Genomic DNA, 23,513 nt, shown 5'->3' with positions numbered 1-23,513 from the left:
AATCCTTGAAAATAAAAGGCGTTGTAGGAATATTCTCATATCACTAGCCATATCATAGGATTGCATATGCAAAATATGAAGCTGTAATTAATTGACTGCTGCATGACTACTGCTATTATTATTAGCTATGCCACATAAAACATTTTAATTCAGTTTTCAGCTCCAGATACTTACATGTTAACTACACAAAAACTCATTGAGCTTCTGTATTTGAAAGATTCTATCTAAAATGATGAAAATTCTCCTTTAAAGGCATTATTTAGCTTTTTGCAAAAATGTTTTTTATTTTAGTTTGTTATAGTATGTTGTTAAGACACATACAATCATTGGAAGATAATGAGAAGGGAACTATAATGGCAGTTCATACGATTTTTTTATCTAACTGTTGGTGTAATAATTGAGAGTTATAGTTTTGAATTAAAATCAAAGTTCAAATAGTAGGAGTTACAATTAATATTGTGTAGTTGATAAGTGTGAGACAGTAAGGATTGCAATTATGTTCAAAAAGTAAAAGTTAAGTGTTTTGAATCAGTAGCAGTCTGTAGCCATGCTGCTGTAACTTTGTAACAGAATTGTAGACTGCTTCGTGGAGCCGGTAGTTACAAAGATCCACTTTAACCATTTTTTTCCTTACTGGCAGGTGTCCCACTGGCCTGAGGCCAGCGGCTGTGAGTGTACTGCAGCTTGTGGTTTACACCAGAGTGTAGAAAATGCCGACACCAGCTGGCTGCACATAATTAAGCTGATTGCGGTCTGACAACTTGAACCATGATACAAATATGTGATAAATGTACAAAATACCTTACAAATCTGACATACTTGATCTACTTTTTTTCTCCTTAACAGATACGATATCTGCACTTATAAAAACAAGCCTTGTGGAACACTGGGTAAGATTATAAAGAGAAATTTCAGCTTGTATTTGCTGTTTCCTTGCTGTATACTCAGCTATTGATTTATTGACTAATTAGATCTTTTTAAGTTTATGCTTTCAAAATTTTTCAGTTTTATAAAAGGTAACCTAGGTGGGTTTTGGCTTTGGTACATTGCTGGAAGTTTGAATTAAGTGAGCTGCTGCTATGTATTTTGTCTCTGGCAGCTGTAGTTCTGACAAAACCTAGCAGATGACTCAAACTTACTTCTTACAGAAGAGAACTTTCTGTTTATTTCCATTTAACCTGTCTCCATGATCTAGTTAAAAAAAATACAAGTAAAAGACCTTGGGAAAATTAAAAACCAAACCAAACCAAAAATCCCAAACCTTACAAAAGAAACAGGCCCTGAGGTTTACACTGTTGCTCTGTTGTACACAGGGAGTACAGCTTCAGATTGTTCCTTTCACAGACTTAGAGAAAAATACCACAGTGATATAAATTACAGTAATATTGAAACTCCTTAAAACAATTATTTGACAATGGATAAGCACACATAACAACCTTAGGTGCAGGATGGAGAGGTATTGATCTCTCCATACCTAAACTTGTCACCAAAAGTTAAAAAGTTACCTACTATAGTATAGTTATTACCTTTAATAGTGCTTTAATATATAAAAGAAACATTAATCAAAGAGTAATGTAACTTTTTTTTTTTCCAATTTACATCCTTTCATAAGAGTCTTTCTCAGAAGTAAAGATACAATTCTAATTTGGCTAGTTCAGATTATTAATACTTTTCTCAATCAGAGCTCATAATTGTATTTACTTTGTCTTTTCCTGTATTACTGTATGCTTTGATAGCCTTAACTCATGTTAATTTTTCTAAAAGTCCTGCTGAAGTCAGCACCATGGTTCTGGCACAGGGATGTAATTTAGATGGTACCAGAATTTTGCCTACTGTAAATATAAACAATATCCACAGCATGTTTTACTAAAAGGCAAATGATGCTGATGAATCTCTAAATGTAACTGATTTTCTTTTATATTTATGTGGAGGAGACAAAACTGAAGAAACTGCCTATATTGATGTCATAGAATTGTCTTTGCAAGTGTTAAGAAAGTTTGAAAGAGCGTACATTCACGCACAAAATATTTGATATTTTTATGAGATATTTTTAACACAGATCATTAGTATACTACTTCTTACTGTATCAGACTTTGGCATAAATGCAAATTCTGCTTCACTTGAATCCAGCATAACACAGGATAGACTTCGGCAAATGTTTTGTTAAACAAAGGGCTTGATTTTTTAAAAAAAAAAAAAAAATCACATATGGTATCAGTTCAAACTCAGTGTTATAGGACCCTTGGCAGCACAACCATGACAATTTATTTGCATTATAGGCATTGAATTGGAGAAGAGACAAGGCCCTGTGGCCCTCTTTTGCAAGGCATTTAAAATGCTTAAGTCCCACTGACCTCCTGTAACTATTAGGCATATATTTATGGAGTCTGTAAACAAAAGTCTGAGAGAGATCTCAAAAGGTCAAAAGAAACCTGAATCATTGGTATTGTAGGAAGAAACAGAAGTAAAGGATTTTGTGTGGCATAGATATCTCTCTCCTATCCCAGTTTGCTAAAACAGGGAATCTTTCATGGAACCTCTTAGAAAAGATAGACCTCAGATGTCTTTGCAGCACATCTGTGGCTCCAGTGAAGGACAACTCCTTTTTTAAATGAGCTGTAGACTGAGTTCTTGACTTGATCTCCGTCACTTTCTGCAAGCATGGTATGGAATTATGTTAATCTGGCCCTGTAAGTCACTGAAGCAAGTGCTCAGTAATAAGACCTGAAGATAGATATGACTTTATCACTCAAATGTGGTGGACTTTGTGGGGGAACACAACGGCTGGTGTATATACCATGGTGTATTACCATGTTGTCTTCAGAATGTTCTGTTCAATTAGAATAGCATAGGTGAACTGTTAATGATTGTATTTTCTACAGGTTGCACGCTGCAAAAAATACACAGATTTTTCTCCATGGATAGTCTTTGTTCTTCTGAGTTTTATCCTGTCCTCAGTGGGTGTGTCTACACCGATGATTGTTTATAGCAGTGGTGCTGTTTTGATGCAAATTCTACAGACACACATGGTAACCTTTTGCTGATGTCAGTTTGGTTATCAGAGTAGTTTTGGTGTGTGCAAACTAGATTTGTTTTGTAGAGAACTAAGTCAGAACATGTACTCCCAAAATGCTTCATATGTGCCTACTGAAGGCATTAGGGTCTATTTCACTCATGATATCCTGTAATATTTTTTCCCTTTAGAAAGCTTTGAATCACATATGTAGTGAATACATTCAGCCTACGGGATTAAACTAGTCCAAAGTAGAGTGTCCAACCCACACACAAATGTATGTGACTAGCCTCAGTATCAGTGCTTCACTCGACTGACCCGCTCCTATGGCTCCAAATTACTTGCTAGTGCAGACACAGCCAGGAAGCACTTGTCATCTACTACTTGCTTATTGTTAGTCCAAACAGAATAATTTGAAGTGCCTGCTCATATAAAGAGTATGATTTCTCTCTTCCCCTCTCCCTGCCCCATTTCCCCCGTCCCCCAACCAAAGTTATACTTTTTCCAGTCATTTTTTTTGTGACAGAGTAGTTAACTGAACAGGTAATTTCCTTAAAGAAAGGATTAATGCTTCTTTCAGATAAGAAACTCGAGGGAGGAATACATTAAATAAATCCGATGTTTAGAGCTTTCTCTAATGGCACTAAATTATGACTGCAGTACATTGTGTAATAATGTGTTGCTGAAGAATGTGTAAGATACGGAAGATCCGTATTCTGTAAATGGCAGTGGCTTTCTCTCTCTAAAGAAAGTTTTGAAAAGCACTTGTAATACAATAAGGTTTTAATTCCAGAAGATGATGGGTGATAAATGGAAAAGGCTTCCATGGTTAAATGAATGCTTGTTATTAACATGTTTCCTCTCTCTTCATTGATGCATTCAGTTTTGTTTTTTTAATTTTTTTAGCATACCATGTGGGGCTTTTCATAGCTAAAGAAGTTGCTTGTATGTTTTTATGAACCCACTAAACTTAAACAGATTTCTTTAGAAAAATAATGTGGATACATTTTGCTTTCTTCAGGCTCAAGAATGTTAAAATAGAAATGCTTTCTTGAATTCCCTGTCCTGGCTCAAGTTACTAGGTGGTCCCAAGTTACCAGAAGTAAAATTTATAAATCTAACCCCTAGTCTAGACATTTTCCAGCACTGACTGCAGTTCAAAAAATATTAATGTCTAGCCGGCAAAGTGAAATTCCCCCCAGTGATTTTGCAAATGACTAGAAAGTTAACCTTTTGCCAACTGCTCCTTCTGTGCATAGAGGTTATTAAAAAGAATCCAGGCATTTATAACTAGGACTTTTAAGACTGAAACACCTTGGCATGACCCTTTGTGTCTCCTTCTGTTTATTCAGGCTTGGCCTCTGTGGCTGGAATGTGTGAGCCTGAAAGGAGCTGCAGCATTAATGAAGACATTGGCCTAGGTTCAGCTTTTACCATTGCACATGAGATTGGTCACAAGTGAGTGAGTTTAAAAAAAGAATACTTTTTAATGTATCACCTTTTTAATGTCAGTTTAATAATGGATTTTTTTTTTCCCCTGCATGGCTGTACCATCTCTATTCTGGTGCTCCATGTTTCTGTATATAGTATTCATGAGTGGCAGTACCTTTTATTTAGTGTATCTTACCAAGGGCTTTTAATTTAGAGCTGAAGGTTCATTGTTTACCCTTTGATTTCAGATTCCAGTTAAATCTGTGCTTTTGAGATTTGGCTCACAACCTTCCTACTGTTTCATATTTTGAAATATTTGGCTTTGAAAATTTTCTTTCTCCCCCCTCTTACTTTTGTCTACCATTCTTTATGAAACAAAAATGGTTAAAAGGTAATTTTTTTGCCTTTTAAACTTTTGTCTTAAATATAATTCAAACTATTTTCATTAAAACATAGATTCTGTTGTCAGTATTCATACACTTGGTCATCTTTCACTCAAGCATGAAGTATATAAAACAACCATAGAGCAGTGATGCTCTAGAGCAGTGATGCTGTCATCACTTGTTACATTTTAAGCATCAGCATATCATTTAAAAGAGCATTATGTTATGAGATGGCTAAAATCTGAGTAGAGTTTCATCTGGAAATACTTCAGGTCTTCCTTCAAAAGACAGCATTGTTAGTACATTGTGATGACTCTAAGACTAGGCACCTTCTATTATCAAGAGGTTTCCTTCTTTGTTTACATGGGTTGACCAACACTGAGTTATGGATGAGATATTTTTCCAGTCATTAGCTGATGCAACTGCTAGAAGTTCCAATGCAGAGTGAAATGGAAGCTACCAACCTGTTGATCAAAAAAAAGGAGTTGGAAGTAAACGGTTATTTCCAGCCCATCTATTATGTGAGATAATCACTGGGCCAGTATGATCTCATTTATATTATGTATGAAAGTAGTTGCACTGAAGTAAATGAATTCTAGAATCCAAAAGCAGTTGTGTAAGATCTGGACGAAAATAATTTAAAATACATGTAGTTCTCCTCATCTTCATTTCCTTCCTTTTCTTTCACTTGCATGAGCTAAAAAAGATAGTGTAAAGGAAAATATATTTCCACTGTTGAGGAAAGAGCTCTTTCAAATCACTCATAGTTCTGAAGTTCTTGTTAATAACGTCTCTTTTTACACGTCTAAGTAATAGGTGACCTTGCTGTGAATTTGACACGTTTAACAAGAAAAACAATCTTCCAATACCACATCTTCATTGTAATCCATATGTCATGTAACTACATATTTTATGCAGGTTATTCCACAGATACATGAAAATAATTACAATATATGGAGCTATTTTGTCATGCAAAGCTGGCATGATGACAAGAATTGAGTTGAAGACCTTAGACTTTGGTTAGAATCTGAGAAAAACAACATAGTGGTAGCATATATCCTGTGATCACAGGAAATTTTAATCATCTGTGTTTTCTACATTCCATATCTTTTGGCTTCTTATATGTAAGGTCTTTTAAAATTCTGAAATCTCAGCTCTTTGAGTCTTTCACCTCATCCTGTAGCTGGCATGACATGTCAAATGGTGGTTTGAAAAGAAAGTAGAAATCATGTTCCTTTAGCTTTTACCCAATGCACAGTGATTAAAGAAAGTTGCACTGCAAGCTTGGTGTTAAAAATGAATGTACCATGTAGATACCTTCAATAAAAGCTGGGAAGAATGCATGGGCAAAGTATCTTTAAGGTTTATAATGTTTTGTACTATCCACGCATCACCTCCCATTCACCCACAGTGTGACTGAATGCCTCTACAACTAAATCAAGGAAGTTGTTATTTCCTCTCAGCTTCTTCCTTCCTAGTACCTACTAAAAGGTACTTGCGTATGTAAGGAAAATAATTGTTTTGGGGAGCCTTGTAAACCTTTTTCTTCGGCTGTACCATGATGGTTGCTTTTTTCTTCAGACATACATGCGAAATAGGAAATTGGGTTCATTGTCAAATGAAAAACAGAAGCATTTAAGGGACATGTCTACACTGAATACATAACATACAACAAAAAAGCACTCAATTAAATTAGAATGGGAGGATCACACTTTGAAAGGTCATGTGTTTATTAATTATATAGTTGCCATGAGTTTTTTAAAAAAATGTTGAACTGGGGAATAAAATTCTCATGTGATTAAAAGAGAGTGGTAATGAAAATACATATATTTTGATAGAATATCCACAATTTCTCCAAAATTGGATTTGTAAGATTCCCTGATGGAAGTATGGCTCAACTTTTTGTTAGTTTCTAGTAGTTTATTAAGTTATAGAGTGATGAGAAGTCATTAGATCATTCAATCTGGCTTTCTGTATATCACAGTGTATTAAATTTAACTCATTTAACCTTGTATTGATCCAAGTAACTTCCATTTGGTTGAAGAATATTACCCAGAAAAGCAGTTGGTCTTGAAGACTTAAGAGACTGAGAGTGTAAGTGTGATTATTATGGTCATACTCTGTGTTAAATATTTGTAGTATTTTAAAAAAGATTTTTTAGCTTCTGTTCCTTACCACTTGAAGTTTTTACCAGTTTTGGTGGAGACAACCTGTGTGCAGTGTAGAGTTGTAACGGTTTTTATTGAAGACAACTGTACACTGTGATTAGCACTGTGTTTCTTTCTTGAGGGCATAAAGAATGGTGTTAGACTAACAGTTTTATGGTTGTTTCTCCCTAGGCATGGTTCTGAGAACAGCCTTCTATTACTCTTAATACTTCTGTGAATCAATTAAAATTCAGAGTGGGCCCTTTAGCCTTCAGAATAGTGTCGCTAGAAAATTCGTTTCATGATGCTTGACTCACAAAACGCTTACTTTCCTACCGTTATATATTTCACACTGAAAAAATGCTTAAGATTTCTGATAAGCAAAAATCACCACCAGTGATTTCTCATGACAGGAGTGAGAACTGAATGTGTATCCCCTGCATTGTCAAGCAAAGTTTTGCTTTTTCTTCTAGTAAAGAAAGGAACTATTTGCAGTCTTGAATATGCTCTTATGCTCAGTCAAGTTGTAAGATTTAAGATCCAGTCCCATTTTCTGTTTCTCTGCCAGCTGAGTTAGGTGGCTTTCCACACTATTCTTTTTGATTTGGATACTTACTAAAATGCCTAGCTTGCCCCATGCATGCTGTACAGGATGCATAGTTGAACTGATAAGGAATTCCAGGTTCCATTGAAAGGGGTATATCCCTAAAAGAAAAGCATTGTGCCATTCATTGCTGCAGTCCTATGGAGTTTGCTAAGATCCGGAAACTAAATAATAAAGTGAAAAAGAACAAATAAAGTAAAAAGGGAAAAAAAAAAAAGGAAATGTCAAAACATGAGGATAGTGGACGAGGCTTAGAACAGAGAGCTATCCATAAAACTTGGAGTAAGAGAAGAATTTACTAATGACAGACAGCTATTGAGGGCTGCACAGGAGAGGCAGGGAGAAAAGGCTGGTGGCTATAGCAATTTCTGAAAAGTCAGAATTGTCTTGACTTATAGAAGATGTAATGAATTGAAATTCAGAGGAGCTGGCAGTCATATCTTGATGAAAAAAAAGGTGTAAGAAATAAGAAGATTATAGTCTAACAGCATAAATTGGCTCCAAGTTGAAAAATATTTTCAAGCATGTATGAGTTCTGAATTAGTTCATACAGCTAAAATGTGCCTGCAATTCTAGCACTTTTAAAAAGGTCTCTTTTTAGTCTGTATGCAAAGTAGAAAAATAGCATAAATACCCCCCTCCCATATAAGAAGTTGGTATTCAGTGCTGGAGTAGAAATTTCTGCTCTAGGAAATCCTAGAGGTACTTTCAGAAACTGATTGTCTTTTCCTCATTCTTCAGCAGTCAGGGAGCTTCATGTTTGATTAGTCAAACCTCAGCTGCATTATAGGACCTGAGTTTTTCTGGCTAGCAGTCTTTCTGGCTAGCAGTCTCTCTTTTGTCATGGTTCGTGCCCACGGGTTGCAGGTTAAAGATGTCAGACTCGAGGAGGTTATTGGATGCCACTTGATGAAGCTAGCTCCGGTCTCATCACCACTGTCTTAACCTGAAAGACACTTATGAATACTATTAGTATTATGCAGCAACAACATACAGTTCAGAATTAAGTAGTCTCACCCAGAATCAGATCACCTTCAGGGACACATCGGACTTCACCATCTTGCAACATCACCCACCAAGTACATCCAGGTCCCTGAGCAAAAGCAATCCCACGAATGGGTTTACCTTTGCCCGTTGCAGGAAGAACCCAGACAGTTTTTCCCAATAGATTCCTTTCATGCACCACAGGGACTTTATCTCCTTCTACTGTATGTAGAAGGTCTGACTGAGCAGGGCCAGCTCGATTGATAGATCCCCTGGTGTTAACTAACCAGGTAGCTTGTGCCAAATGCTTATCCCAGTTTTTAAAGGTTCCACCCCCCATTGCTTTCAGGGTAGTTTTTAACAGCGCATTGTACCATTCAATTTTCCCAGAGGCTGGTGCATGATAGGGGATGTGATATACCCATTCGATGCCATGCTCTTTGGCCCAGTTGTCTATGAGACTGTTTTTGAAATGAGTCCCATTGTCCGACTCAATTCTCTCTGGCGTGCCGTGTCGCCACAAGATTTGCTTTTCAAGGCCCAGGATAGTGTTCCGGGCAGTGGCATGGGGCACAGGGTATGTTTCCAACCATCCGGTGGTCGCCTCCACCATGGTAAGCACATAGCGTTTACCCTGGTGGGTTCGAGGGAGTGTGCTATAGTCAATTTGCCAGGCTTCCCCATATTTATATTTCAACCACCGCCCCCTATACCACAAAGGTTTTAACCGTTTGGCTTGCTTAATTGCGGCGCATGTTTCACAATCATGGATAACCTGTGCAATAGAGTCCATGGTTAAGTCCACCCCTCGGTCACGAGCCCATCTATATGTTGTATCTCTCCCTTGATGACCTGAAGTGTCATGAGCCCACCGAGCTAAAAATAGTTCACCTTTATGTTCCCAGTCCAAATCTATTTGGAACACTTTAGCAGCTTGATCCGCTTGTTGGTTGTTTCGATGATCCTCAGTTGCCCGACTTTTAGGTACGTGACCATCTACGTGACGTACCTTCACGACTAGTTTCTCTAGCCGAGCAGCAATATCTTGCCACAATTCAGCAGCCCAAATAGGTTTACCTTTGCGCTGCCAGTTGCTTCGCTTCCACTGCTTTAACCACCCCCACAAGGCATTTGCTACCATCCATGAGTCAGTATAAAGATACAGCCTTGGCCACTTTTCTCGTTCAGCAATGTCTAAAGCCAGCTGGATGGCTTTTACCTCTGCAAATTGACTTGATTCACCTTGTCCTTCTGTGGCTTCTGTGACTCGTCGTATGGGACTCCATACAGCAGCTTTCCACTTCCGATGCTTTCCTACAAGACGGCAGGATCCATCGGTGAACAGGGCATACTGCTTCTCATCCTCTGGTAGTTCATTATATGGTGGGGCTTCTTCAGCACGTGTCACCTCCTTCTCTGGTGGCATTCCGAAGTCTTTGCCTTCTGGCCAGTCCATGATCACTTCTAAGATTCCTGGGCGATTAGGGTTTCCTATTCGAGCCCTCTGTGTAATTAATGCAATCCATTTACTCCACGTCGCATCAGTTGCATGATGAGTAGTGGAAACCTTACCCTTGAACATCCAGCCTAGTACTGGTAATCGAGGTGCCAGGAGAAGTTGTGCTTCAGTACCAATTACCTCTGAAGCAGCTCTAACTCCTTCATATGCTGCCAGTATCTCTTTTTCAGCTGGGGTTTAATTGGCCTCGGAACCCTTGTATCCTCGACTCCAAAATCCTAGGGGTCGACCTCGAGTCTCCCCTGGTACTTTCTGCCAGAGGCTCCAGGTAGGACCATTGTCCCCAGCTGCGGTGTAGAGCACATTTTTAACATCTTGTCCCGTGCAGACTGGTCCAAGGGCTACTGCATGCACAATCTCTTGTTTAATCTGTTCAAAAGGCTGTCGTTGTTCAGGGCCCCACTGAAAATCATTCTTCTTTCTGGTCACTTGATAAAGAGGGTGTACAATCTGGCTGTAATCTGGAATATGCATTCTCCAGAAACCCACAACGCCTAAGAAGGCTTGTGTTTCCTTTTAGTTAGTTGGTGCGGACATAGCTGTTATTTTGTTGATCACCTCTATCGGGATCTGGCGATGCCCATCTTGCCATTTAATCCCTAAAAACTGGATCTCCCGGGCAGGTCCCTTGACCTTGCTTCTTTTTATGGCAAAACCAGCTTTCAGAAGAATTTGGATTATTTTCTCCCCTTTTTCAAAAACTTCTGCTGCTGTATCACCCCACACAATGATGTCATCAATGTATTGCAAATGTTCTGGAGCTCCACCCTTTTCTAATGCAGTCTGGATCAGTCCATGGCAAATAGTAGGACTGTGTTTCCACCCCTGGGGCAGTCAATTCCAGGTATACTGGATACCTCTCCAGGTAAAAGCAAACTGTGGCCTGCACTTTGGTGCCAAGGGAATAGAGAAAAATGCATTAGCTATGTCTATGGTGGCGTACCACTTGGCTGCCTTTGACTCCAGTTCATATTGAAGTTCTAGCATGTCTGGCACAGCAGCACTCAGCGGTGGCGTAACTTCATTTAGGCCACGATAGTCCACAGTTAATCTCCATTCTCCATCAGACTTTCGCACTGGCCATATAGGACTATTAAAGGGTGAGTGAGTCTTGCCAATCACTCCTTGATTTTCTAATTGTCTAATCAGTTTATGAATGGGGATCAGGGAGTCTCGATTGGTGTGATATTGTCGTCGGTGCACCGTGGTAGTAGCAATTGGCACCTGTTGTTCTTCAACCTTCAGCAACCCCACAACAGAAGGATCCTCTGAGAGGCCAGGCAAGGTAAACAGCTGTTTAATGTCCTCAGTCTCTACAGCTGCTACACCAAAGGCCCATCTATACCCTTTTGGGTCCTTAAAATACCCTCTCTTGAGGTAGTCTATGCCAAGGATGCACAGAGCATCTGGACCAGTCACAATGGGCTGCTTTTTCCATTCATTTTTAGTTAGGCTCACTTCGGCCTCCAATACAGATAACACTTGAGATCCTCCTGTTACTCCTGAAATACTGATAGATTCTGCCCCTTTATGATCCGATGGCATTAGGGTGCACTGTGCACCAGTGTCTACCAAGGCTCGATACCTCTGTGGTTTTGATGTGCCAGGCCATCGAATCCACACAGTCCAATAAATCCGGTTGTCCCTCTCCTCCACCTGGCTGGAGGCAGGGCCCCTCTAATTAAGAAATGGATTCATGCTGCTCACAGGGACTGGACCTTCATTTCTCCTATTCACACTTGGGAAAAAGGGATTTGAGGCCCATCTACCCTGACTGGGGTCCTGCTCACTGGTAACTGGAGCAGCCATCCTCCTAGAAAAATTCTCTCTGGTATTTCTTTTAGCTTGCAACTCACGTACTCGTGCCTGTAGGGTACTGGTACGTTGTCCATGCCATCTGCTCATGTCCTCCCCATAACCACACAGGGCAAACCACAGGATACCTCGTGGTGTGTTCCATTTCCTTTGAGCTGGTCCTGTAGGAGAGCGTTTTCTCCTAACAGCTGCAACGCGCGCCTGTGTAGGTAGAGAGTCAAGTTTATTCTCGATCATGGGCAGTTTGTCTGACAGTTGTTTAAATGAGTCCTTGTTTTCCTTAGTCAGTTTTTCCACAGCCGAGATGCGTGCCTGCAGTGGGGAAGAAATACTATCTTCATACTGTCGCATACAGTTAGCCATTTCACCCACAGTAGAACGTGCCATATCATCTTCTCCCCATACTAATATTGACAATGTATGGGTGTATGTCGGTGGAGCGTTCTTCACAACCTTCCGGAACATGGATCGGTTGCATTCCACTTCATCAGGATCTACAGGATCTACAATGTCCCGTGGGTGTCTATAAATGATCTCTTGCACAGCCAGTTCTCTAAGGTAGTTAATACCTTTTTCTATAGTGGTCCATTTGCTCAGGTGGCTCATAACATCATCTTTATAGGGATACCTGCTCTTTACAGCTGACAAGAGTCGCCTCCAGAGACTGATAGTGTTTGACTTTCTTGCGAGCGCCTTATCAATACCACCATCTCTGGACAGGGATCCCAACTGTCTGGCTTCTCTGCCATCTAATTGCATGCTATCTGCCCCATTATCCCAGCATCGGAGCAACCAGGTAATAATAGGTTCACCATCATAACGGCTGAAGTCTTTCCTTGTATTTCTCAGGTCCTTCAGGGATAAGGAGTGGTAGGTTATCTCTACGTCTGAGTCCTCCTCTTGTGATAGTTCTGCTTTAGAAGGACCTTTCTTCTGTGATGGGTCTGCTTTAAAAGGACGATCGAGGAAACCCCCATCTGTGTCAGGCCCTAACTCTGCCTGAGAAGGGCCCTCACCTGGGTCATATGATGGCTCTGCCTTAGAAGGCTCTGAGTCATCATCCTTCACTTTACTAGCTGATTTCTTTTGGTATTTCTTCCTGGTTACAGGAGCAATTGGTACAGATTCGATAGATGCTGGGGTCTGAGTAGCTGCAGTGGCCATCTTAGGGGGTGTAGCAGCTGTGGTGCAGGCTGCCAAGGTTTCAGTGGATTGAGTGGCTGTAGCAGCAGCACACACTGTAGGATCTGTGGTGGCTGCATAACACCTACAACTGTCCCTGCACCGATATTTAATCTTATCCCACATCAGAAACACATTCAGGACAACCGAAAATAAAAACATGCCACCTAGACAGCACCATCCTAATTTCGCAAAATCTAGTGGAATCAGCTTGGCAGAAAAGGAGAAGGTACTATTATTTCCCAAAGTAAAACTGGAAGTGTAATCATTAACAGAATCAGCTAAAGGACACCTGGAGCGTGCAGATGAAGTTGCTGCTACTGATTCGCGATTAAAGCTGCCCATCATTGTGTCATAGAGATAAGAGATCGGAATAGTAACTGCCCAGTTTATCACAGCATAAATCAGTATCAAACCCCATACCAAAACAATACATTTCGACCAGCGCCCACTGCTAAACTGCATGTAAACGTTCATAAGAAGCAAACAATAACACAGTGCCCACGGCAGGTAAGGCATCATTGCAATACTCAACTGTGAAAGAAACTCTATAAAAAGACGAGATAACACAGCATTCAAAAATGACATCACCATCTTCACTATCTGTTTTAATTTCCAACCCCTTGTAAATCTCAAAGGAAGAAATCTTTTACTCTCTCAGCTGAGCTCTCTGGGTCTCCTCCCACCAGAGCCAGGATTCAACTTATCAGAGCAACCTGTTGGAGCTGATCTCGAGCCCCACATTGGGCGCCAATAAATCTGTCATGGTTTAAAGCTGGGCTGGCTATTAACCCAGTGGCAGATGCTCTCTGTTACCTGCCCCCCCCCCCCCAAAAGGGAAAGGGAAAAGGGAGAGAGACTTATGGGTTGGAAAGTTAAAACAGTTTTAATAAACTATAGTAATGAAAAAGAGTATAATAAGAATAATAGAAATAATCAAATATATACAAATATATACAAAACCAAGACTGAGAGCTTAGAAATCCTCCTCAGGCAGAGTTGCTCCCCCCAGCACAGGTAGAGGGGAAAATGCAGTAGCTCCCCCTGCCATCACACCTGCAGGCTTTTAACTGGAGAATTGGCAAAGCTGGTACCAATCAGTGGGAGACAGGAGGGCCCCGTCCCTCCTGGGCCCCACCTCCAGGAGGCAGTGGGTTAGTGATAAATAGGAAAGTGAGAATGACGTGTATGGGATGGAATACCTCGCTGGTCAATCTTGGGTCACCTGCCCTGTCTGCTCCTTCCTGCAGGTGCAACCCCCCTTCGGCTCTTCACTCGTAAGCAGTGAGGAATTTAGCAGTGACCTTGGTTTCTTTAAGACTAATTGGCCTGGTTTGCGCCAAACCAGGATAGAGTGCGATGTTTTCTAAGAGATATGCATGTCAAGGAATGTATGTGTTGTACGACTAGAAGGAAAATACTCCAGTCTGAGGTAATAGGGACACATACACCAAGCTTCTAAATAAATAGCTTTCAAAAATTATTGAAGCACAACTAGGATGAATTGTACCAATACCACCTCCTGTCAGCACTACCATGAACAGATTTCCAGTTGATGCTGTCATCATTGTCTTATCTATGATGATGATGTCTTCCATCTTGAAGTATAGCAGGGTTGACAGACTGTCTCAAATCTACAGTGTGTGAACACCTCAACACCAGCCAGAACAAGTTAACACTTGTTCCTGCTAGATGCCTAAGGCCTTGCTAGATGCCTAGGATTGACTGAGAATAATGCCTTTGTTTTTTAGGGGCAGTTTAAGTAACTTCCTAGTTAAAAAAAAACCAAACAAAACAAAATGTGTCCAGTTTTTGGCTGGACAAGCCACATAATACCATACATAATCATAGCCTCACTTTCTCACCTTCCTCCCCCCGTCTTTCTTGTTAAAGGAACATTGTTTTGTGTCTGCCTTCGTAATATTGCAAGTGTAAAAGCATGCAACTTCTATAAAGTCTTCATTGGGACTTCAATTTTAATGATGTTTTGTGCATATTAAATGAAATATCATAAGACTAGAAAAACAGTTCTGGTTTCCGTGACATGTTTATATTTACAATATGAAAAAGGCTTGTGTCTAAATATCTGTAAAATATTATTTGAAGTTTAGAATTTACAATACTAACATAATTTATCTAATTTTAAAGCATTCTAATCAAGGAAAAGGAATGTATTAACACTTCACAGATCTTAACAAAAGTGTAAGCAGAATTAAATGGGGGTGAAGAGGAAGGTTATCAAAACCTTCAGGGCATCATGAATTTCCAAAGGAAATCTTATCTCAGAAGTGTGTTTCCTGATTAGAGTCAACACTTCCCACTTTAACTTACAGTGTAGAGACCTGATGCATTCATACTGTGGCTTTGTGTAGTACACAAACCTTACTTGATGTTACTCTTGTGACATGAAACTTGGAGAGCTATAGCAGTGTAAACCAGGAAGAGAAGTTTGTGCTCTACTTTTTCTAATATTCCCATAGAAGTCTGTCATTTCCCCATAAGAAAGTTCAGGTTTCTGAATAGGCTGCATTTTTTTAGTAAATCAGAATTTGCTCTGCTTTTAAGAGCTTCATACATTATTTAATACTGAGTTATGCTAATATATAAAAATTGTATTTGATGGCGTGTTTGATCATCAGCCATAACTCAGAGAAGAGTGGCGCTTAGGAAATAAACGGGGAAAATGCTGTGATAAAAGCTTGCTAGATGAGAGAAAAGGAGGCTGAGGAGAGACCTTATTGCTTTCTACAAGTACCTGGAAGGAGGTTGTAGCGAGGTGGGTGTCCGTTTCTTCTCCCGGGTAACAAGCGATAGGACGAAAGGAAATGGCCTCAAGTTGCGCCAGGGGAGGTTTAGATTGGATATTAGGAAAACTTTCTTCACGGAAAGGGTTGTCAAGCAGTAGAACAGGCTTCCCAGGGAAGTGGTGGAGTTACCATCCCTGGAGGTATTTAAAAAATGAGTAGATGTGGTACTTAGGGATATTGTTTAGTGGTGGACTTCGTAGTGTCGGGTTAATGGTTGGACTCTATGATCTTAAAGCTCCTTTCCAACCAAAATGATTCTATGATTCTGTGATTCTAAAATTATGTTTAATTTCATGGCAGGTGTGCTTGTTATAAAGCTACCATTATTCAATTAGTTTGTTTCTCAAGTTTTCAGGGAAGTAATATGTTTCACCAAAGCAGAAGTTTTAAATTCTGTGTTACTTCAGAATAAAAGATTAGGGATGCTCCAAGCCATGTAATGATCTCCAAATGCAGGAAGTCAGCAGTTAAGGTTAAAGTCCACATTAAGACATGGAAATAGAAAGGGAATTAACTAATTAACCTTGATTCCTCTGTTGAGGGGAACAATGCAGTATCAGGTAGTTTCAATAAATGCTGTCAGTGTTTGTGATCCTAAATTAAAATAAACTGATTTTTCAAGACTGTACTTTTTAATTCTTTTTTTCTTCTATTTGTAATGACATTTAAGGATGAGATGCAATTTGCATGCTGTTATGAAGCTATAGGCAATACTTTTATAACATTGGCTAGAAATACATGGAGGACTATCTAAAAAGAGGACAACTTTCTCTTATGACATGGTATGGGAAATATGGTTAAAAAAGTAAAGAAAAAGTGCTGACCTTCTATTACTATAAAACCATAAAATATGAAGACTGTATCTTCTCCAAAAAATTACCAAAACATCTTATCAATTGACAAATATTTCACTACTAGTAGACATGAGCATAATTAAGTAAATTAACATCTATGTCCACACAGAAATTGTGCTTTGTTACATGTAGTTCGTAGCTCTGACATTGTAGGGGGAAAAAAAATCTTTTATTCTTTAATAGTAGATTATGTTCACATTCATGCACTTTTTGTTGAACAAAATAATGCTGAAACATGCTAGTTTTCCCTTTCTTCCATCCTTGTACATGTTCTAATGTCACTAGACAAGGCAATTTAAAGCTATGGTAACATCTACAGATATAGGGAAGCTGACAATTTTCTCATTATTTCAATGTAGGCTGTAGATAGACATTCTAAGCTTTATGAAATACATATATAGATTTAAGTGACACCTTTTTAATAATTTTGAGAATAAGTACAACATATTACAAAAAATAAATGAATACAAAGTTTATGAAAAAGTTGCTATCTAATAAAATAAACTGTCACTTTTTACAAGCAAATTGTAATTCACCCTTTAGGTCTTATATCCAATACAAGAGTATTTGTTCAAGCATGCCTTCTATCTTCTCACTGTAGTAGAGATTCACTGATAGAAATTTTTGAAGTATTCTTCACTGGTGCACTTTACGACACTTCCCTGGCCTTTGCTTTGTTCTCCATAAATGTTGTGAGAGCAGTGTGTCTAACTAACATGCCTCAGCATGTTAGAGGAAGTTCTAGCAATGTACCTGGGTCAAGATACTTAGCTTGAAAATGACTCATTTCACTCTTAGCATGCATGTTTATTTTGCTTCTCCTAGTGCAAATATTTAGTATAATAACACTTCTTAAGGTTAAGGTTTCTTTTCCCTCTTAGAAAGAAAAGTTTATTTTTCCTAAAGAGTTACATGTAGTTATGCAGCTGTAAATCAGCCTCAGATAATGGACAAGAAGATCAAGTGCTTGATTTTACAGTATTTCTCTTGCTTGTGTTCCTGTAACTTTATTGCCTCACCTGATTCAAGATTCGCAGTCTCTGGTACTCTTCTTCCTTATGCTGTTAAACAAGTGGCAGAGCAAAGTGAGAGCCACTGCTTTAACAGAATTAGGTCAAATTCATGCAACTTATGAATTGCTAAGTAACTAAACGGTGAACATACCCTGTTGTATTTAGAGAAAGGAAACATTAGCATTCTCTGTGGTTCTCAATGCTCTAAACCCTAAGAAAGCTAGGAAATTGTTTGATATGCAGATCATTAGTACCATAGTTGGAAAGCAGAGATAATTGTTAATGAGAAAAAGCAGTTCACTTGAGTAGCACATTTCAGGTAACTTGAGTGCTATAAAAGTAAATGGTACACAAAATAAACCTCAGTGAACAGTACTGAGGAGCATTCAGGTGGGTCTGGATCTTAAGTGTTTGGATAATAAATCAGGACGGAAGCATCCTGGCTGTCTCACAGAAATAACTGCTATCATTTCTGATACATCAGCAATAAGTGTTTTGACAACCATAACCATCATCGTTTAGAACCACCCAACAAATCAGTAACCTCATCTTAAATACAGATGAAATTGTAGGAACCTGCAGTATTGTTCCTTCACAAGAAAAAGGAAGGGTAGATGAGAAGTTTACATTCCCATCCTTCCCTCTGCTTATATTCCAGGGTCTCTGGTTATCTGTTGCTGTTTTATTCAGCACAACTGAGACTAGTTATCTACCCTGTGATTTTTGAGGTCAGATCTTAAGTTGGATGTGTATTACAAATAATTCCTTCAGACAATTTTTTCAGATATAAGGAAAAACAGATTGCCAAGGAAAGAAGAATCTGTTCTGTAACAGACGTTAATAAATGAAACAGGCACAGAGCACTAGTCAGGTGTGCTGCCTTCTTAGGATTTTTAAGAAGTATACAAACTATACAGAAATTGCAGGAGAGTTGCAGTTATGATTTTAATTCTTACTGTTGCTGCTTTACACAGCTCTTAAATGTAATGTAGGTGCTCTCTTGGGAAAAGAGGAGCCATAATCCTTGAAAAAAAAAAAAAAGAGCTGCCTGGTTAAACAGCTTTCTTTGAGATGGTGGGTGGAAAGGTAAATTCATAGAAAAACTCCTATATCACCTGAGAAGATTTTTCACTCTCTCCTTGCTCATCTGGCAGTTCTTTTAAAGACAAATTATACTGGTAGTTTTAGACAGACTCTTTCAGCCAGTGAAAGAAATACACTCTGCATCTGTTCAGTGAGTTTGAAAAAAGGTAAGTAAATTGTAACAGTGGCTCACGAAGAGTATTTTATGTTCCTTCCTTTCTTCCCTGCCTTCCCACCCCAATCTAATTGCAAACATGCTTTAGTAAAAGATGTAGCTTTGATGTAATGATGGCCAAATATAATCAACATGTTCTGATGGAAATAAAACTGGTACTTTGGACAGAAATGTGTTTTCATGTGCAATCCCAGCCATAGGAGTGCAAATTACTGGGCTGTAATGGCATGTTGCCACTACCATCTTGGAAATAGATGACAGTAATTGCAAGACCCCTTTCCAAGGATCAGAAAAAATTACATGCACCTAATGATCAGTTTCCCTCTAAATTCAGAAGCAGGGGCAAGTAGAAGAGCCTTCTTGGAAGGGAATAAATGACTTAGGTGAATGAATATTTATAAAAAACTAGAATACTATCAGCTCATGACAAGGCATTGAGTTCCTGTGTGCATCAGGAATTGCAGCTTCCATTCACAGCATACTTTTTATCAGGTGTACCACTGCCACCATCAGCAACTTAATCTTTTTCACAAGGAGAACTGGTAGAAGAAGGAAAGCTATTAAACTACAAAGTTTGGTTTGTTTGTTTTTTTTTACAGGCCCCAAAGATACAACTTTCATTTCGCAGACAGTTGAAGTCTGTAATGTCTTTGACAAATGGAATACACTAACTAGGGATGAGATGGATATCAGATATAGTCAGCATGATCCAATTCAGCTCTTTCACACATACCCCAATGCCCATTTCTATAAAGGAGTCACTCAGAGAGATTATTAAAAACTAAGGTTTTCTATTTCAAGAAGTTGTACAGAGGCATTTCAAAACGAAATGTTTCTATTTGAAGTACCCCTAATTCTAGGAAATGATGGCAGTTGAGAACTAGGTCAATAAAGTACATTTTTTATTGTTAAGTTCTGGTTCAGTTTGTTGCTTTGGACATCTAAGTTCTTCCCTCCCAAAATATATATTGATATTGAAGACAGAGCATAATAAGTAACACTGGTCTGAAAGTTTATTATAATACATACATTGCTCAGACAAGTTCTTCTTAAAGCTGTATTTTCTATATGCGAGGAGTATTCTTCATTTGATAATATAATAATCTAAGGTGTCAGCCAGACCTTTCCCATGTATAATATAGTATATGGTTTTCTGCGTTTATGAGATATCATACACTGAACTAGATACATGCAGGCATTGGTACAGACGAGGTATTCCATAGGGAGACATCTCATAGGCAAGGAAGTGATACTTTTTTGATGATGGAGTCCTTCCCCAGTCTGTAGGAACCACCCATCATTTGCTGATGTTCCTTGTCTTATATCTGTGCGATTAATGGGTTTTGGGAGGAATGGTGAGCTATACCTTGAGTTTGTAGGTTGTTATGATCAGCTGAAGAGGTGAAACAGTACCCAGTGTATTGAAGCTCAGAGTAACATGAAGGCCTTGTATTTTTATACCACGTTCTGCAGCAATATGTTCAGATTAATATAACACTCCTATCAGTTTCAGTAAAGAAAGTCACATGAACTGGTATGAAGTGGTATTGTCATTAGATAAATGGCCAGCCTCTAATCTACCACCATTTGTATCTTCTGGCAGTCAGTCCTAAAAGTTTCTACAAAATCAAAACAGAGTGCCTCAACACATTTGTGTTCCTGAATGATGAGTAAGAAATCAGGGAGTCAGTCTTTTTAGCATTTGTAATACAGAAAGCTCCAAAGACTGACCTCTTTGTATGATACACCAAGAAGTGACAGTTTCGCTGCTCTGGATATGCGGAAGCTCAGTGTTGGCATTCTCTTTAACTGCTTCTCTGCCTCATGGTCAAGGAGGCTCCTATGTGTCTCACTACCTGTCCCTCTGATTTTGTAAGCCTTGTGCTATGTTTGTGAAGAAGGAACAAATTTGACCAAAGGTTAATACTTTAAGAAAGAAGTTTTTCCCCACAATGTGATTGAATGGAAATGAATCAAAACCAGACTAAGAAAATGGAGTTTCAGAAAAGTGTATACTATTAAGAAATATTCTGTTCAGATGCTTCATTTGTGTCAGGCCAGTCAGGTATACATTGTTTGTTTAGGAATAACAGCAATAATTTAACTAAAGATAGTCTGTAATGAAAGTCTTTCAAATAGATGCTTCGTGATTTTACTTATAGTTTTAATTTGATGGTTATGTTGATGATCTATAGCTCCAAGGGTCTATTTCAGTAGCGTAGGATTTCGTAGACATATGGATGCTTTTGCCATATTCCCTTTTCCAGAGTCATATCATCTTTGTCGACAATTAATTAATTTTTTACCTGAAAATTTCTGTTGGCCACGTGCCCCTCTGTACTTATTTCTTACTGTATTTTCTGCTGATTTTTAGTTGTTTTCATTCCAACATTCCATGACAAAGCCTAGCTCTAATAGAAGGGCTCCAAGTCACTGTGTGAGTGGATACAAAGAGGAAGTGTGCATACAGCATGACCCTGGGAATTGCAAAACCCATGTTCTGCTGAATTATCATTATCATTGGCTTCTGTACTGTTAGAGCAACATCACCTATTCTCTGTTTCTCCTTGTTTACTAATCCAAGTGTCAGTACCACAATGTATATTCCTTATCCAGGTACAATACCAAGTAAGGACTGAGTGCTTTGTATTTATCTTGCAAGTATATTGTTAAATTTTCTTTAAAAGCTTTAGAAAATAAATAGAATGCTTTCAAAAGTCTGTGGGAGAAAATAAATTTATGTAATTTTGCGGTATTCTGAGATCTGAATAAACTAAACAGAACTTAGCGGATCCTGATTCTCCACTTAAGAGTTCTCCTGTACTAAGTGTGGTTTTTTTAGGTCCAACATGATTTCTGTAAAGGTGACATTAAGTTTTAAGAGATGTCTAGTGCTGTAGAAAAGTAATGGGCTGTTTCTCTCCTCCTCTTTTGGGCAGTTTTGGTATGAATCATGATGGAATTGGAAATTCTTGTGGGACCAAAGGTCATGAAGCAGCAAAGCTAATGGCAGCTCATATTACAGCAAACACCAACCCTTTCTCTTGGTCTGCCTGCAGTCGGGATTACATCACCAGTTTTTTAGAGTAAGTAATCTCTCAAGAAAAATAATGAGTTTTCAAAAAATTGACAACTTTCAAGATAAATAATAGAGATACAGTGACCTGTTCTGATGGTTTATGTTTTTAGAATGAACAGACAGATATATAGCAAGTCACTTAATATTTTAATTTTGTAAAGCAGTTTTTCTATGTAATGGCAAAAGCTTCTTCTGCTCCATTCCCCACCTTGCAGTTCTCATTTTTAACCTATTCAAAATATTTTGAAGTACTGATCATATCTCATTACTTCATTAATCTGAGGGTGGGAAATAGAGAAGGGTGGAATTTGTCTGTGAATTATGGGAAGTATCTTTTTTAAAATATATGCATAATGTGAGAGAATCGAATGAAGGGAACAAGGTTGTAGTCCTGTGCCTTGTACATTTCATTCTCCACATTTTTTTCATGCAGTCTTGAGGGTTTTTATCTATCAATGTTCTTCGGTAGCATTGGTGAGAATATAAAGGTTATAGGAGAGGATGGCATAGGTCTTTATATTAATACCTTAAAATTGTGTTAACCTATACTTCTGTGGTGATTGTTATCCAGAAGTAGATTGCTACCTGAAATTTTACTTCTGTATGAAAAAATTAAACAGTTAAAATATGTTAAGTCTTAAAAATGTGCTCATATCAATGTATACATTGGTGTATAAGATGCATAATGAAGCCTTTGTATGTGTTTTAAATTGTCGAAGACAAAGACGGAACTGTGAGTTCACTGAGAACAGATTAATAACAGGATTTTTTAAAGTGGCATAAGACTGGCTTTGTGGCAGGAAATGGCAGTTGGTTGGTAGGTTCAGCATCATCGGTGCAGTGATTCCTTTAACAAATAAAGGTTGTTCAATAATTCAGACACTGTATTTTAGGAGGTGGTCTTAAACCTGTCAAATGGTCTAACCATGAGACTACTAAGAACAAAATGAGCTTCTCCTCCTCTTTCAGGGATCTAACCTCAGAATAAGGTGCTGTGTGCTGAATCGCACCTGAAGGGGCCCATTCAGACCAATAAATTTTCTTTAGATTGGTTCAAATGTAGCTTCCCACACAATGTGGAGGATCACTGAACTGGTCTGAAGAGGTGTTTGAGCTCCTTATAGAATCAGTGAGCACATCAGAGGTTTAATATTGGCACAGTTCAGAGGAAAAAGCCCATCTCTTCAGTAGCCTCTATCAGGTTAAGGCATTTTGTATCACCCCACTGAACTGTGCACCCACCCAGTTTTATGTACTGGAGCATTTAAGATGAATGTCTAAATTAAAGCACACTGAGTAAGTCATCCTTACACACATGTGTAGTACAGGTTTCTCACAATTTAAATTGGTTTTCTCAGGAGCGATATATGCCTATTCATTTAACACTACTGTTATTAAAAAAAAATATACAGGGTAGTTTTGTT

At 38.6% G+C, this 23,513-nt stretch overlaps 1 protein-coding gene across 2 annotated transcripts in view; it reads left to right on the top strand.

Annotated features, from left to right (window-relative positions):
• ADAMTS6 (ADAM metallopeptidase with thrombospondin type 1 motif 6) overlaps positions 1–23,513 on the top strand; it is a 187,089-nt gene that overhangs the window by 64,011 nt on the left and 99,565 nt on the right. For both annotated transcript variants that reach the window (XM_068423111.1, XM_068423110.1), the window contains exons 7-9: positions 847–890; positions 4,366–4,471; positions 21,950–22,096. In XM_068423111.1, coding sequence (XP_068279212.1) covers positions 847–890; positions 4,366–4,471; positions 21,950–22,096 — 297 coding nt within the window. The remainder of the gene's footprint in view (positions 1–846; positions 891–4,365; positions 4,472–21,949; positions 22,097–23,513) is intronic.

Source organism: Nyctibius grandis, chromosome Z, assembly GCF_013368605.1.
Source record: "Nyctibius grandis isolate bNycGra1 chromosome Z, bNycGra1.pri, whole genome shotgun sequence".
NCBI lineage: Eukaryota > Metazoa > Chordata > Aves > Nyctibiiformes > Nyctibiidae > Nyctibius > Nyctibius grandis.
Note: the sequence above shows the minus strand (reverse complement) of the source record. Positions and strands in the feature narration are given on the sequence as shown.